This window comes from Juglans microcarpa x Juglans regia, chromosome 4D (assembly GCF_004785595.1).
Source record: "Juglans microcarpa x Juglans regia isolate MS1-56 chromosome 4D, Jm3101_v1.0, whole genome shotgun sequence".
Classification (NCBI taxonomy): Eukaryota; Viridiplantae; Streptophyta; class Magnoliopsida; order Fagales; family Juglandaceae; genus Juglans; species Juglans microcarpa x Juglans regia.
Genome location: NC_054600.1, coordinates 20,159,281 through 20,173,580, shown reverse-complemented (window position 1 = coordinate 20,173,580; position 14,300 = coordinate 20,159,281). Strand labels below are relative to the sequence as shown.

General features: G+C 34.2%; 2 protein-coding genes across 4 annotated transcripts; both read right to left on the bottom strand.

The window, feature by feature from the left end:
* Positions 1-3,070: 3,070 nt before the first annotated feature.
* LOC121260786 (tRNA (guanine-N(7)-)-methyltransferase non-catalytic subunit wdr4-like) lies at positions 3,071-8,257 on the bottom strand. Its single transcript, XM_041162803.1, has 10 exons — positions 8,022-8,257; positions 7,064-7,228; positions 6,532-6,712; positions 5,959-6,015; positions 5,803-5,873; positions 5,434-5,512; positions 5,289-5,348; positions 3,965-4,068; positions 3,818-3,878; positions 3,071-3,518 (listed from the first exon to the last, which is right to left on the bottom strand). The coding sequence occupies exons 1-10, from the start codon at positions 8,153-8,155 to the stop codon at positions 3,129-3,131; spliced, it is 1,302 nt and encodes a 433-aa protein (XP_041018737.1). The 5' UTR covers positions 8,156-8,257; the 3' UTR covers positions 3,071-3,128.
* A 1,409-nt stretch (positions 8,258-9,666) lies between these two features.
* On the bottom strand, positions 9,667-13,400 carry LOC121260683 (F-box/kelch-repeat protein SKIP30). 3 transcript variants are annotated; one of them, XM_041162637.1, is made up of 3 exons: positions 13,218-13,400; positions 12,121-12,176; positions 9,667-10,967 (listed from the first exon to the last, which is right to left on the bottom strand). In XM_041162637.1, exons 2-3 carry the CDS (start codon positions 12,161-12,163, stop codon positions 9,862-9,864), a joined length of 1,149 nt encoding a protein of 382 aa, XP_041018571.1. In that variant the 5' UTR covers positions 12,164-12,176; positions 13,218-13,400; the 3' UTR covers positions 9,667-9,861. The 3 variants fall into 3 exon arrangements, with proteins under 3 accessions (XP_041018571.1, XP_041018573.1, XP_041018574.1); XM_041162639.1 differs by lacking the exon at positions 12,121-12,176; XM_041162640.1 differs by lacking the exons at positions 12,121-12,176; positions 13,218-13,400 and adding an exon at positions 12,697-12,852.
* Positions 13,401-14,300: the final 900 nt, after the last annotated feature.

Genomic DNA, 14,300 nt, shown 5'->3' with positions numbered 1-14,300 from the left:
GGTGGCATAGTTTCAGATTGTCTTTTAGTGCTACGTGAAAACTTGCTATCGGAAGCTGGACAACAGGGACCCACTAAGGCCTATTTGGTTTTACTGATAAACTCAATCCATGTCTTTTTTTTTTTTTTTTTTTTCTTTTATCTCAACATTTAAATATTATTTAAATATAAATATTTTTTAATTTTAATGTTTTAATTTTTTAATTTTTTTTATCTAATCATTATTTATTCATTATAATTTTTACAAATTCTTCAACAAAACATAAAAAATAATTCGATTTTTTTAAATTTTAAAATAAAAATAATATTATAATTTTATAATTTTTATTCAACCATTTCGTTCTCATTTTTTAGAATCTCATAAAATATAATAATTTAAATTATTTTATTATTATTTATAAATTAACTTCTTATCATATCAACTACATGTAACTGATGGTCGGGGTTCTATCATATCCCCTTCTTCCTAGATTTAAATACATATATATTATGAATCAGAAGAAAATAAATACATATATAATATGTATATTAAATTAATATTATCCAGCATGCATGCCCATCAATGCCTATGAAACAAGTGGAAGTCTCTTTCAGCGTACTGCCAAGTGTCATTTGCATGATTCATGCTACATGATATATATTGCCAAGGCAATAACCGGGAAATAGAGTATTAACTGGTCCAAAATGATGGTACAAGATATATATTGACAAAACCACTTAAAAGGCAACCCTCCAAGCATTGAAATTGAGATTACACGTAACATTGAGTGGGAATGGTGTTGGCACCAAGTAGGATGAGATTGACCTCTCAATTTCCTGAATTTCTTTAATTTCCAAATACAATTATTATTACTATATATACATGGGGTATTGGTAGGCCTTCTGAAATAGGGTGATAGTAGTAAAACCCAAATGTCAAAGATTATTTGGGGACTATGGCAGACAAAGACTATAATTTTAGAGTTTTTGTTCGATCGAGAACTGAGTTGGGACAGAAAACAAAATGATTTTATTGTATTTATTATTTTCCACGTAAATCTTAGAATATGATCTGAAATGGATAGACTGAAATAGACTGAAATGGATATATGCCATGCTATCTACTTATTTTATTTTTATTTTTTTAAATTTGTTTTTAGTTTTATTCCTTTCAAATTAATTGAGTTTTTTTACTGATCATCATCTATATATGGTATACTACACATTTGGTAAAGGAAAAAAAATTAAAAAATCATATGTGGTGTCATGTGTGGTTATGTGAGAATGTTGAGTAGAATTTTTCTTTATATTGTATTCATTTTAAGTGAAATTGAGAGGATTTGACTTGTCTGTGAATCTCATCGATATCATTAAATGCTCAAAAAATGTTATAAGAATTATTTTATATTTCTATATCTCACTAGTACTCTAAGCTGAGAAATTCTTGAAGATCCAAACCAAATTTAGTCATAATGAAGATTTCCCACCTTTGCTAATTGGTAAAAATAAATCGGTTGAGTTATAATTATAATGTCCTATTTTTGTAGTAGCAAAAATGGTGACATCATGGCCTCTATAATGATATCAATTAATGGCAATCGAACTGAGAAGAAATGGGAGGAATATAAAGAGTAAAATAATATATATATATATATAGAGAGAGAGAGAGAGAGAGAGTATACCGTGTAGTCCTCTTGCAGACAGACCTATGAAGTAACGAACCTTCCTCAATAATTCGGGACTCCATAAATCTTATCCATTGTTGTCTTTTCTTTTTTTTCCGCTTGTAAATGAATGAAAGTTGCAAGTTTAAACAACACAACAATCCAAAGCACCCTTACTGATCCATCCCATCAAATAGAAAGAATATAAAGAGATTAAAACCATGTCTCTGTGTATATATATATATATATATATAGAAAGATTTACTTTTATTTGTCTGCTAGCAATCCCAAGTTGGACATGAAGAAAAACAGGCATTTGGTGGTATTCATCCCGAATACAACAACGTACAGGACAACCTTAGTTATGTGCTCTGCCTTTGGCTAGCCGATCCAGATGGTGGCTAAATTAATTAAATTATGTTCTCTTTTGATTCCTTAGAGAATGCAGTGTTATGAAAGAAATATAAATTTCACATCTTATATTTTTGGGTAAATTCCCCAATTTCAAACGAGTCCTTAAAATAAATATTTTGAATAATAATAATAATAATCCTTGTGATATTTCTTGAATCTTAAAATTCAAGTTATCCCTCCATTCAATATCACCTTATTATATGATTAAAAAAATGCTTATATAGTCAAAATTTTAAAAATAAAATAAAAAGATACCAAATGAAGAAAAATCAACTAAAATTTGAAACCAAAGTGATAAAAGTAAAAATACTAAAAGCTAAAAAAATTAGCAAAAATTAAAAATTTTATGCTTCAAAAATAACTTATTAAAACAACATTAATAGAGTGTCATCTTCGTGGCAGGTAGTCCTCTAAAGGACTACCTTTGATGGGCCCAGACATGGCCCTAGCCAAGGGGCAATCCACAGAGGTGACTGCTGATAGATCAGGCCATGACCTTTTGGGTGGCCCCCGCGAATGAGCCACCCGGGCCACCCTAGACCAACTTTGTGGATTGGTGCCTCATAGGCTTGATTGCCCTAGGTGACTCGACAACCTTTGTGGATGGCAACTTTTTTTTTTTTTTTTTTCAATTGCAGTTCTTTTTATGGTCTTCTAAAATCTTTTTTTTTTTTTTTCCAATTGCAGTTCTTTTTATGGTCTTCTAAAATCTTTTTTTTTTTTTTTTTTTTTTTTTTATGTTGACCTTCCTTTCAAAATGTCATCGTACTTTAAATTTAATGTACTGGGTTTTGTGTTTTCGTTTTTAAGTTGATTTGATATTAAAAAAAAAACTTTTTTTAAAAGTCCAAGTTTTTTTTCAAGTTTTAGTTGATTTTTTCCATCTCATTTTTATATTTATTTCATTCTTTAAATTGAAGAAATGGAGAACACTACAAGGATCAACGCCCATGATTTTTGTTTTGGAGTTGCATAAATAAAATTTAAAAAAGAAAAGAAAGGCCTCCCACTCAATAGATCAAACCCAGTTGCTCCAAAAATCAGTTTCAGAATAATCAGTGCCACAGCGAGATCACTGTTTGGTTTTTCTATCATTTCTAGTTCTCTTTCTAAATTCTCGTTTCTCCACAGAGTACTGCTTTTTAACTAGCAAATTGCTCATTGCTGCTTTCACAGCTTCAGCAGCTGCCAGGAAAACCTTTTCCTCCACCGCCACACTTCCCTGCAACTTTTCAAGCAGTTTATATCCGCCAGGAATCTCATTATCTTTCAAGACGATTGGTTCAAACTCTTGAGGGTCGAGGTTGCTTTTGTTAAAACCTGAGATAATCCTAACCCGAGCCAAAGAAGGATGATCGAAACCACGCAAGTTAGAGACACCTGCTACCATCCACAATAGTCCCGCAGAAAAGCTAGCCCTTGAGCTTGTAGGAATGAATGTCTCTCCCATGATTGAAACCACCTGGAAGAATCAAATGGGTGATATAGAAAAATCACAAATTTTGTATATTTTGATGATACATGTCTGTAAGTTTTCCTCCAACAGCTGACATAAAAGATGGAATGTAGTCCTAAAATTGATTGCTGAGAGGCAGAACAGGATGCAGCAATTACACATTCGTGTTGATGCCAAGCAAGATCGATCAAGAAATCCCCTGGGACATCAGGGACTACTAAATAAAAAACCCTGAGGCAGTCTGTTCATCCCGAGTGTTGCACTATGCTACTGTTCAATATTGGTCTAGAGGTTTAGTTTCTTACCTTTGCAATTGAAAGGGTTCGAGCAGAAAGGTCACAGCTCAACAGCACTATTCCTTGCAAGCTACAATCCAAAACGTTAACAAGTGAAAACAATCCCAAAAATAAATTATCATAGGGACATAATAATCTTGAGACTTGGGGAGTTGCCTTTGAATAGCGACCGCAATCATTGTACAATCTGGGATGGTGCAAAGATCAGTAATAGCGGAATTGCATTCCTCTCCTCTTCTATTAGACTCTAAAAGACCAGCCTGGAAGCAAGTGAAAATTGAACCAAGTAAACAACCTGACAAATGGCAGAAAGCTAAGAAAATCGTGCCTCCTACTTTATAAATCTGAACCAGTTACCGTTATGTTTTATATTATGCTTTGTTTGGATGAAAGATTTTGTAAGATTTTTCAATGACGAGAAATCTTGGAGACCGTGCAAACAAAACATGTCTTTTACCCGATTAAACCCCGGACCCATGTCATGCACCCCCATCACACAAATCAAGTAAGTCATCAGCTTTTCACCGATGCCCCCAATAAATTATTTGCACTCAAGGATTCGAACCTTAAACCTAGAGGGAACATACCACCAATATCAAGGCGCTTACCACTTGAGCCAACCCCTATTACTTAAGTAATTTAGGAATTTCTAACATCGTTTTCCTTTTGTTTAGGTCAACAAGAAAGTAATTTAAAATTATGAGAGAACTTTAATTTAGAAATTTTCAAGCATTCAAATCCCAAAGTCAAATTCAATGGGGGAGATGTCACACAAACTTTACAATCATCATGCCAAAACCATCACCAGTTTACTTCACACTACCATCATCCCCAATAATATTGTCATCGCCTCCGCTGTCATCATTACCCTTCCTTTTAAGATAAAGGTTGAATTTTCCAATCAAATATTTCTATCCAGATTTGTTTCTGCGAAAATTGTTATGGATCAACTTATAAGAAATTTATTTAAAAAGTCAGTATTTGCAAACACTGTGGACATCTTTTTGAAAATGAATACTTCCAAAATTCATATGTATCCACATTTGCAAATTTATTAATGGCAGATTTTTACCAAGACATCATTATTGTAACTACTATAATATCATAATTTCTCAGGTTCTAAAAGATGGAAAAAAAAAATTAATGGGATCAAACTTTATTTGTATTCAAATTTGGTCATTTTGAAAATTCTTCATGCAAATGCAACCAAAAGAAAAATAATCCTCTGTTGAATATCTGGTAATACCATGCCACTAATGCCACATAAGTGCAGACCAAAGATCACCTTTGTCCCTAATGACTAATTAGTCTCATTCTGTTCAAAATTCTGCCTGTAGTGTAAGCAATGACTAAATCAGGTCATTATCTGAAGACATATTTTGTATGACTGAACTACATCGAGCTTGACAAGAAAAGTGACATTTCAGAAGGATACAGAGGTCAGCTGGAACCTCGGGGATACTTAGAATAAGTAAAATACCTTCACTTCAACTTCACAAGTATCAAGGAGAGATCCAGATGAAATATTCCATAAGCGAACCTGCCAAACAACATGCATCTCCCTTTAGTCCAAAACTCACCTCAATGAAATGACTTTATCATTCAAAGTTAACACGATTACTCACTGTTGAATCACCACTTCCAGAGACAAGAAATCCCTGGGGGTACTCTGAAGTAGAAACAAAGGCAAGGCAGGAAACAAATCTAGGTATAGACACAGAAAAAGTTACAGAGTTAATGAATATCAGGTACAAGTGTGCTTGCACATAATATACAATCAAGATTAAAAAGGGAAAGGCCAAGGCAACTATCATAAGCTAATAGAAATATGTCTTCCTCGTCACTTTTTAAGTTGTTGAAGATACGAATAGGTATCAACCCAATAAAGAATTCTGAAAATGAAAACATAATAATCATTTTGCCTAAAAGTTCAACCAAATCTATAATCCTCGTCTACTAATTCAGAAACCATTTGATCACAGAATCCCACTCACTCAGTATGACCAAGGCAAAAGCTTTGTATCTCATGAGCTCCATCTGAAGGCTTCTTGGGAAACACAGTAACCTATCACAAGATTAATGTTGTGTCAAGAGATGCCATGTTAAAATTGGTTATTTCACTTATTCAATAGCCAGTATAGTTGGATTACACGAATTTTGAAATCCCGATCAGCACTAACAATAAACCTCCCATCCGGTGAAAATTCCTGCAAAGCATAATTGCGGCCAGCAACATGTAAAAATCATGTAGGTATCAAAATAAATAGGGAGATAGGGAGGGTATACATGTCAGTATTGGGGGAAAAGAATCCATCCAAGGATGAAAAAGGGGAGAAGCTAACATCAGCTAAACTTCTAGTAAAGAGAGAATGGGTATGCTTGGAAAAAAGAACATGAAGAATTATACAGTTGATCAATTGCCCTGCTGACATTGGTTAAAAATAAGATGGAAAAAATGAAAAAAATAAGAAGAACATATGCTCCCAAGTTGGTTGACGACTTTCATTGCCTGGTAACTAAAAAAACAAAGAAAACCAAAATCTTTCGAGAAAAAGTATGATATACACAGATGCATGCCTCAAACAAGAGGCAAGGGGGGGCAGGGCGTAATCATCATGGTAATTAACGAAAGGAGAATTAAATATGTCATTACCATAAAATTTTTATTAGGGGATTCTCTTGCACATTACATGTGTAAAGATAAAAAAAATAGCAACACTCACCAGGCTAGTGATGATGCTACAGTAGTGAGCAAGCATTTGTACTGCCTTCTTATTGACTAAAGCTTGATTGCTATCGACGCTATCCAGGTCCACAACCCAAACAACACCAAATTTGTCAGCAAAACAGACATGCAAACCATCATTGCTCAGGGCAACTGCAGTCACTCTTTTCTCGGAGGACCTGTTAGAAAAGTTGGAAAACTTCATGACAGGAAAGAGAAACGTTCACCAGACATGGGGTGAACTGAGTGCCATAGACAAAGTTGTGGTTTTGTGATAGATATGGCACAGATGACACTGGTGCAAACACACTATTCAATGGTTCTACTTAAGTCATTTGAACACTAACATTACCCCAATCAGATATTATCAGATCTGCTTTGGCATATTTGTGGAAACATTGTGCCTAGTCTCTGATCTAGCCATACACCAGACAAAAGCTGTAAAAATACAAATTTCATGATATCTTCTATCAAGTAATGAGAAAGTATTACATACAATGCATTGTCTCAAACGAGCTTCAAGAACTTACACAGTACAAATGCAGTGCCAAGACTCCGTGGACCATATCTTGACAAGTTTATCATCACCTGCAGATACAAAGAGTTTCCCGTTTGCACCATAGCGAATAGCTCTAATGGAATCCTTATGAAATGGCCCATGGGACTCATCCACCAAAGAAACTGCACTACCTCCACTGTGATAAGAACACAAAAAAAAAAAAAAAAGTAAAATTGTTGCTCAAGTTGCGCTTTTACTCCCCATGAAAGCTTTTGTAAGGAATTGTACACATTGTCTTCTATTTTTTTTTTTAAAGTAAAATAATTTTATTGAAACAGGTAAACAGGCGTTGCCCAAGTACACAGGGAAACATATATCTCAACTTTTAATTCTATGCAATGAACATTCAGGGGAAAAAACATATAGAACGTTGTATATAAAATAATGGATAATTTATACAAATCCAAATATTTATATGCTCCATTAGCTTTCTCAGATTATGTAAAATAGATTTCTTAAAGGAAGTTAAAAGAAACAGATAAAAGAAAACCGAATTTTATTGCTGAAATCTTCAACATTTAAAATTAGAGAAAACAAAATCCTGAATTGAACTGTATCTTAAGCAACAATTTCACAAACCCGAGCAGACTTCCCCAATATATTTTAACCAACGGAAATTAAAACATCATAACAAAACTTTTTTCTCTCTATTTCCCTCGCATCTCAGCAACTAAACAGAGCAAAAACTTCTCATAAGCTCAAACAACCTTTTATTTTAAATTCCAACGTAAAATTAAAACAAAGAAAAAAAAAAAGGCATGCGTATTCAGCTGAGAATTTCCATTAAAAGGGGGAAAAAAGATGCGGTTCTTTTATGATTTTCCGAAATTTCAATACACATTGCATTTCATGCGGGTCAATTCAAATAAAGATCCGAAACTGTAACGAGAATTTAAATCAGACGAAGAGAAAAAGTAGAGGCTGCTTACTGAAGGTCGAAGACACGGAGTTCCGACCCGACGGTGACAGCGACGGATTCCTGGGCCGGATGAACCGAGATTAGAGCCGGAGCCACCTCAATATCTTTGTGGTTCTCTCCGTCTTCTATTGGAGCATCCTCCATTTCTTCGCTCACGAGATACAGGAAAGTTCTTTTCCTCTAGGGTTTTGTGGTTCAGTGTTTTGCTTTTGTTGACTGTTCAGGGTTTTGTGGTTGGAAGGTAAGTGGCTTTTTTTAACAACCATGAACCTTTTTTTTCAACTTTTTAGATTTTCTTTAAATTAAGATAATCTTTTATTAAGGTTTGTCAAATATGATTGAAAGAAAAAAAGATGAATGAAAAATAAAAGTATAATGAAATGCTACGTAGCATGATCCTATATAAAGAAAAAATAGTGACAGATTATAGATACAACTCTTTTTATAGCTTTTTTAACACTTTATTTTAAAAAGAAATTATATTTACAGTTTTAGAATATTTAAATCCCGCACAATCTCTTTGAAATAATAGACAGTGACTTTGTAAAATAATGATACTTTTTTTTTATTATTATTATTGACACTTGGTGTCCGAGAATAGCGTTCTAACTAATTCCGGAATGCATAAGCTTTAGGTAAAGAATTTTCTATAAGTACACTTAGGATAATTCAAAAGAAAAATTTCTCAAGTTCGATAGGTGCTAGAGATTGTTTACACCCAAGAAGATTCGAACCTTAGATCTTAGAGGGAGCAAACCACTAAGACTAAGGCATTTATCACTTGAATCAACCCATAGGGATTGTAAAATAACGATACTCTTAAAACTCTATTTTATCAAGATTTTACTTATCATCAGTCATTATTTATTCTCACACTTGATAGTTTTTTCTTTATTTTTTTTCATAAGATGTGAGATAATAAATAGTGACTGATAAAAATAATTATTCATTTTATCAAGTTACCCTCAACTTAGATCAATGTTGCTCAAAGATGGCAAAGGTGGGGAGATTGGTTCTTCCGATGCAATCACTACAAGTGGGCAATAAAATGGAAGTGTTAGATTTATAAAGAAATTTTAAAAAATAAATTTATAAACTGATATTATATACTTCAGATTTATTTTACATCAAAAAGTGATTTACAATTTAATATATAATTTCAAGCCGCATAGAAGCTTTTCTTTGTAAGACACATTTATAAATCAGGCATTTTCTCGTTATAAAATATTTAAAAAGAGTTGCGTCTTTAATTAGATGGGCGACATTCACATATCATTTGATAAATTAATTTGAACGAGTAAAATAAACTTTTTTCTTATTTTTGTCCAATTTTTAAATTTTATTAAATATAAATGACTTTTCTACCGAAGATATTTGGAAATTTTAAAAATAATAAACTCTGTTGGGATTGTCTTGTAAATTAATATATATATATATATATATATATTAGATTAAAAAAAATTCCAGAAATACAATTCAAATTCAAAATGACAGAAATGGCGTCCGAATTCAAATTTACAAAATTACCATCAGATTAAAAAAAATTGCGAAATTACAACCAACCGGGGTCGAAATTTAGGGTGAAACGAAACCAGTGGGTGAAGTATACTGATTACTGCATTGAAACGAAAAATTCAGGCCATTCCGACTTGAAAGGAATGAAACTTAAAACTCTGCTTCCTCAGGAAACTACAAAGCAGCAACAAAAAACCAAGGCCAAGAAGGCTAAGGAGGCTTACAAATGAAACGAGGTACAGCAAATAGCTCATTCATTGTTTCTAAAAGGGAAGGGGTCTGAATTCACAGCAAGAGCATAATTTTCACAAGGAACAGCAGAACAATTTATAGAACTAAATTCTTAGATGTGTACACCCAAAAATGGTTCCGCGGCATCTTGTCATCGGAGCAGCCCGACGCCATGTTGGTCTCTCAATCCCCAATGTCAGAACATCAACATCAGACATTGGTTCAATGTCCCAGTTCCATTGGTCAGGGCCAAGAACTCCCCCTATAACATAAAGCTCATCTCCTAGCCCAATCATTGCAAACCCGATTCTCCTCCGGAACTCGGATGCTGAAACCACCACCTTACTCACGTTTCCCTCCTGTTTGAAAATAATTCCATGACTCATCACATACAGTGCACCCTTAATAATTGCCATTGGACCCTGAAGCCAGCCAGAGTCCTCAACTGTCCACTCATGCCCCGCATTATCCAAGACTTGCACTGTGGACAGGCCTTTGTGCAAGACGTGCACCTTTCCTCCCATCACCAACCCGGAACAGGCTGAATTATGGGTGCAGTGGAGATCGGGTATTGGAATCCACACATCCTTCTCTGGATCATACATTTCTGCCTGAGAAATTGATTTTCGGCAGTTGGTAAAACCACCTGCAACAACTATTTTTCCATCCAGAACGCAGCATGCAAACATAATACGAGGTACAGGCATAGATGCACGAGGAGACCACTGCCGAGTTACAAGATCATATGACCATACCTCATTGGTAGCAAAGCTCCCATCTTGGTCACCAGTCAACGGGTCAACAGCATCACTACCACCACCAAGCACAAACAGCTTTCCTGCAGTGGAGACAGCACCAAAGTGGGCAAGGTGCCTAATTTTGGAGGGGAGGACTGGGAGTGTAATCCAAAGGTCGTGGAGAGGGTCAAAAAGCTGCCATAAATTTTCTGGGTCAAAAGCGCACACACATAATAGATCCTCTGTTGCACCAACCTCCTGTCGAGCTTTAAATAGTTCAGAGCTCCGAATTGCAGCTTGCCAGGATCGAGAAACAAGCTCCAACTTAGGATGCAGGTAGAAAGGGACCCGTGCAAGGCACCTAAGAGCAACGGCGTCTGGAAGACCTTCAATCAGCCCAGACATAATAATCACTTTTTCATCCCTTTTCTTATGATTCTCCACTGTACTCGAGCAGTATTGAGATATGCAATCTGAAACATCAAAATAGAGGATGCGATGAAAGAGAAGAAAGCCATTGCCAATGAATTAAGGCATTAACAACAAACCAACGTTCAAATGAATATTAATGAAATTGAAGTCACTATATACGTCTTTCAAAGATTCACAGTGCATTTGAAGGCAAAAACAAAAGCATCATGAAACTTCTATTAGTTGGAGCCTGCAGGCATCACAACTAACAATGGCAACATTTTTTTTAGGCTGATCTATAACTGCGTGAAGAAGAGGAGTCCTTCCAATTCCATTGCCCACAAATATATAATTATGAAGGGGGGAAGGCCATACAACAATGAATGGCAAGCAAACTCCCTGAAAGGCCGACCTGATCTGAACAGTCAAATACCATGACGAAAAACACCTATACTTTGACTTCTTAAATCCGTTGGGACAGGTGTCGGTTTTAAATTACAGTTTCTCGTCATTTGTAATCTAATTGCACCCCTCTCCACCACAAAACAGAGCCTCTCTTCTTCAAAGAACAAAGGTCATGGAGTATCTCAAGTCTCTTTCTCTCCTTTACCACCTGTACATGCCTCTTTCTTCTTCAATTCCACTAGCCCATCCTCCTTAACAGCCTCTAATGGCATAGATCAGCCTCTCCAAGAATTGATCAGTCACTCACAATCTAAAATCAACCAACTGACCAACAGACTATGGTGTTGGCTCGGTTTGTGTGGCTAGAAGACTTAGGTCAGTTCAGGGGTCATACAACTATAGGGTTCTCAATCCTCATTTGTTCGGCCGCCAACAACAACTAGCAACTGACCCGAGGGAGTCATTGCCCACCCCTCACAACAATGGAAAAGGGAATAGTTGTTGCTTTCTGAGTGATTTCTAGTTTGAAAAGTAATAAAATTTATGTGTGTGGCTGACATGTGAGGTCTGATGAAGAGGAGGAGGCCACTGAGGGTACCACCTAAAGATAGTAATGGTCTCAAAGGGCTATCACAAATTTGTGATTAATTCCATGGAAACAATTTAAACAAAAGCATGAAGATAGGGAAGAACGGAGTTTACATCATGATATAATGCACTCACAAAAAAAAAAAAAAAAAAAAGAGGATAAAAGCCTAATAACATTTTTCCCCTTGAACAACCAGTTCATTCTTCCTTACACCCATATACTTTGAGTCAGTGCAACTCGGATCTCATTTTGTAGTTTGAGCATCAGTTCCCCCCCCCTTCATTGAAAACCACCATTAATTTGGACAGAAATATGTATAAAAAGAAAATAAATAATAACCTTCGGTTTAAAACTAAGCATTTGAAAGTTCATAGGTGTAAGTGAGAATGAGGTGCTAGTTCATGGAGGGGAAATGCAATTAACCCCAAAAAAATGATATCACAAGCCCTATATGCAATACCATCCATTGCTGATCACTGGGTGATTCCCGTTTTGAAAACTATGCTATGCCCAACACCAGGTCAACCTCATTCCTCAAACTCCAGAATCCAATTGCTAGAAATAGGAAGTCAGCTTCACTCTGGTAGGGAATAAAAAAAGCCCAAACACAATTATCAAAAAAGAAATAGGAAGTCGGCAAATGAACTGAGAATTTGGGTGAGGGAACGCACCATGTACACAAATTGAATTCTTTAAGCTATATTTTTAAAAGAATAATTTACTAAAAGCACGTTTAAAAATATGAGATCTATGATAGCATATCTCCATCATTCAGAAATTCAAAGAAATTTAACGACCTTAAAGACGAACCAAATTTGATTGGAGAAAAACAACTTTCTCCATTGACATATGATCCGCGCCTAAAACAGTAAGATTTCAACAAAGCTCTTTTCAAGTAAAACCCACATTCGTTTCTGCTTATGTAGCATAAAATCCCGGACCCGTGATGGCAATACAGCAACCAACATTGGTTTTTCAGCACATGGTAAATCAAATCCTACAATCACAACCAAGCACTCTTCTGCTAATTCATGTACAAACAATATAAAATAGAAATATAAAGCAGCATAACGAAAATCAAATCGGCACTTTCAGCCTGAAAACAAAGCATCCTCAAACCGAACAAAGACTACAATTGTTCGGCTTCAAAACAACACCCACTAGGAATTCAACCTCAGAAATAACGGGTATTCAATAATTTCAAAGTTAAACCAAAATTCGAAGCGATTTACCGTAAATTATGCTTAAATCTATGCAATAACTCTAACTGTTTTAAATATCCCTTCGGATAGATAGAGGAAAGAGAAGTCTTTGTTACCTCGAAGCCAAGACCCGGTGAAGAACGAAAGATTTGCGGCCTGGAGCTTCAATTTCTACAGAGGGAAAAATAGAGAAAGAGGGTAGCGTAGGATTAGCTTTGCCAATGGGGATGACTTTCGCAGCTTTAGGAAAACAACACTGTTAACCAGAACAATGTTTTTATGACAACTTGTGCCGAAGGTAACGTGTACTTTCTGTGAGAGTTATGAGAATGCGAATTAGAATTCGATTTCCTTTCTTTTTTTCTTTTTTTTTTCTATTTTCTTTTTTTAAAAGATACATTTTGAATTGTTAATATTTTATTTTGAAAAATAATATTTATAATAAAAAAATTAATTTTTTTTATAATGGATTCAATTCTTTTTTAAAATGAATGTACAGTACTTATATAATAAATCATTATATCTCATATTACTCTTTTATTTTCTATTCTTTAAAACTATCTCCGACTATTAAAAATTATAAATAAAAATAAGAAAACAAGAGATATAAGATAATGTTGATCATTAGATGTTAATTAATAACACAAATGATAACTTTTTATAATTTATAGATATAATATTTCAATTTTAATAATATAAATAGTAAGTGTAACATCTTTACTGTTTAAACTTTAAACATACAAAATAAAGAAGTATTTGGGTCCCTAAAACAAATTATAAAAAGAAAACTTTTAAGTTTCCAACGTGGTACGTCATGTCGATCTATAATTTTTTTATATATATATATATATAATTTCATTAAATATATTTTTTATAAGGTCGAGTAATTTATTATTTTGGGTTAAATTTTACCGTGTGATTGTTGACATTTCAATTTTCCATGATTTTTTATATATTTTTTTTAATAATATGGTGTACTGAAAATAAATTAATTTTCCCACCCACAACGTTTGGTATACGAGAAATTATATTCCATCATTTTCAGTCTCAATTATTAAATGCATTTTTTGTAGGCATTTATTAAATCCATTTTAAATCAATATCAGTTGACATATGATATTTCTTAACACGTGTAACATTAATAAAAATAATTAAAAATATAAAGTTTAAAATAAAGAATATTATCAAAAAATCCCGAG

Excerpts from the sequence above, each read along its gene's own strand:
- LOC121260786 (XM_041162803.1), bottom strand. The coding sequence starts at position 8,155 with ATGGAGGATGCTCCAATAGAAGACGGAGAGAACCACAAAGATATTGAG. Across the intron at positions 7,229-8,021 it reads CTCCGTGTCTTCGACCTTCA|TGGAGGTAGTGCAGTTTCTT; the intron begins GTAAGCAGCCTC and ends TTCTTATCACAG. Across the intron at positions 6,713-7,063 it reads TGGCACTGCATTTGTACTGT|GTCCTCCGAGAAAAGAGTGA; the intron begins GTAAGTTCTTGA and ends CTTTTCTAACAG.
- LOC121260683 (XM_041162637.1), bottom strand. The coding sequence starts at position 12,163 with ATGCTCAAACTACAAAATGAGATCCGAGTTGCACTGACTCAAA. Across the intron at positions 10,968-12,120 it reads CCGAGTTGCACTGACTCAAA|ATTGCATATCTCAATACTGC; the intron begins GTATATGGGTGT and ends TTGATGTTTCAG.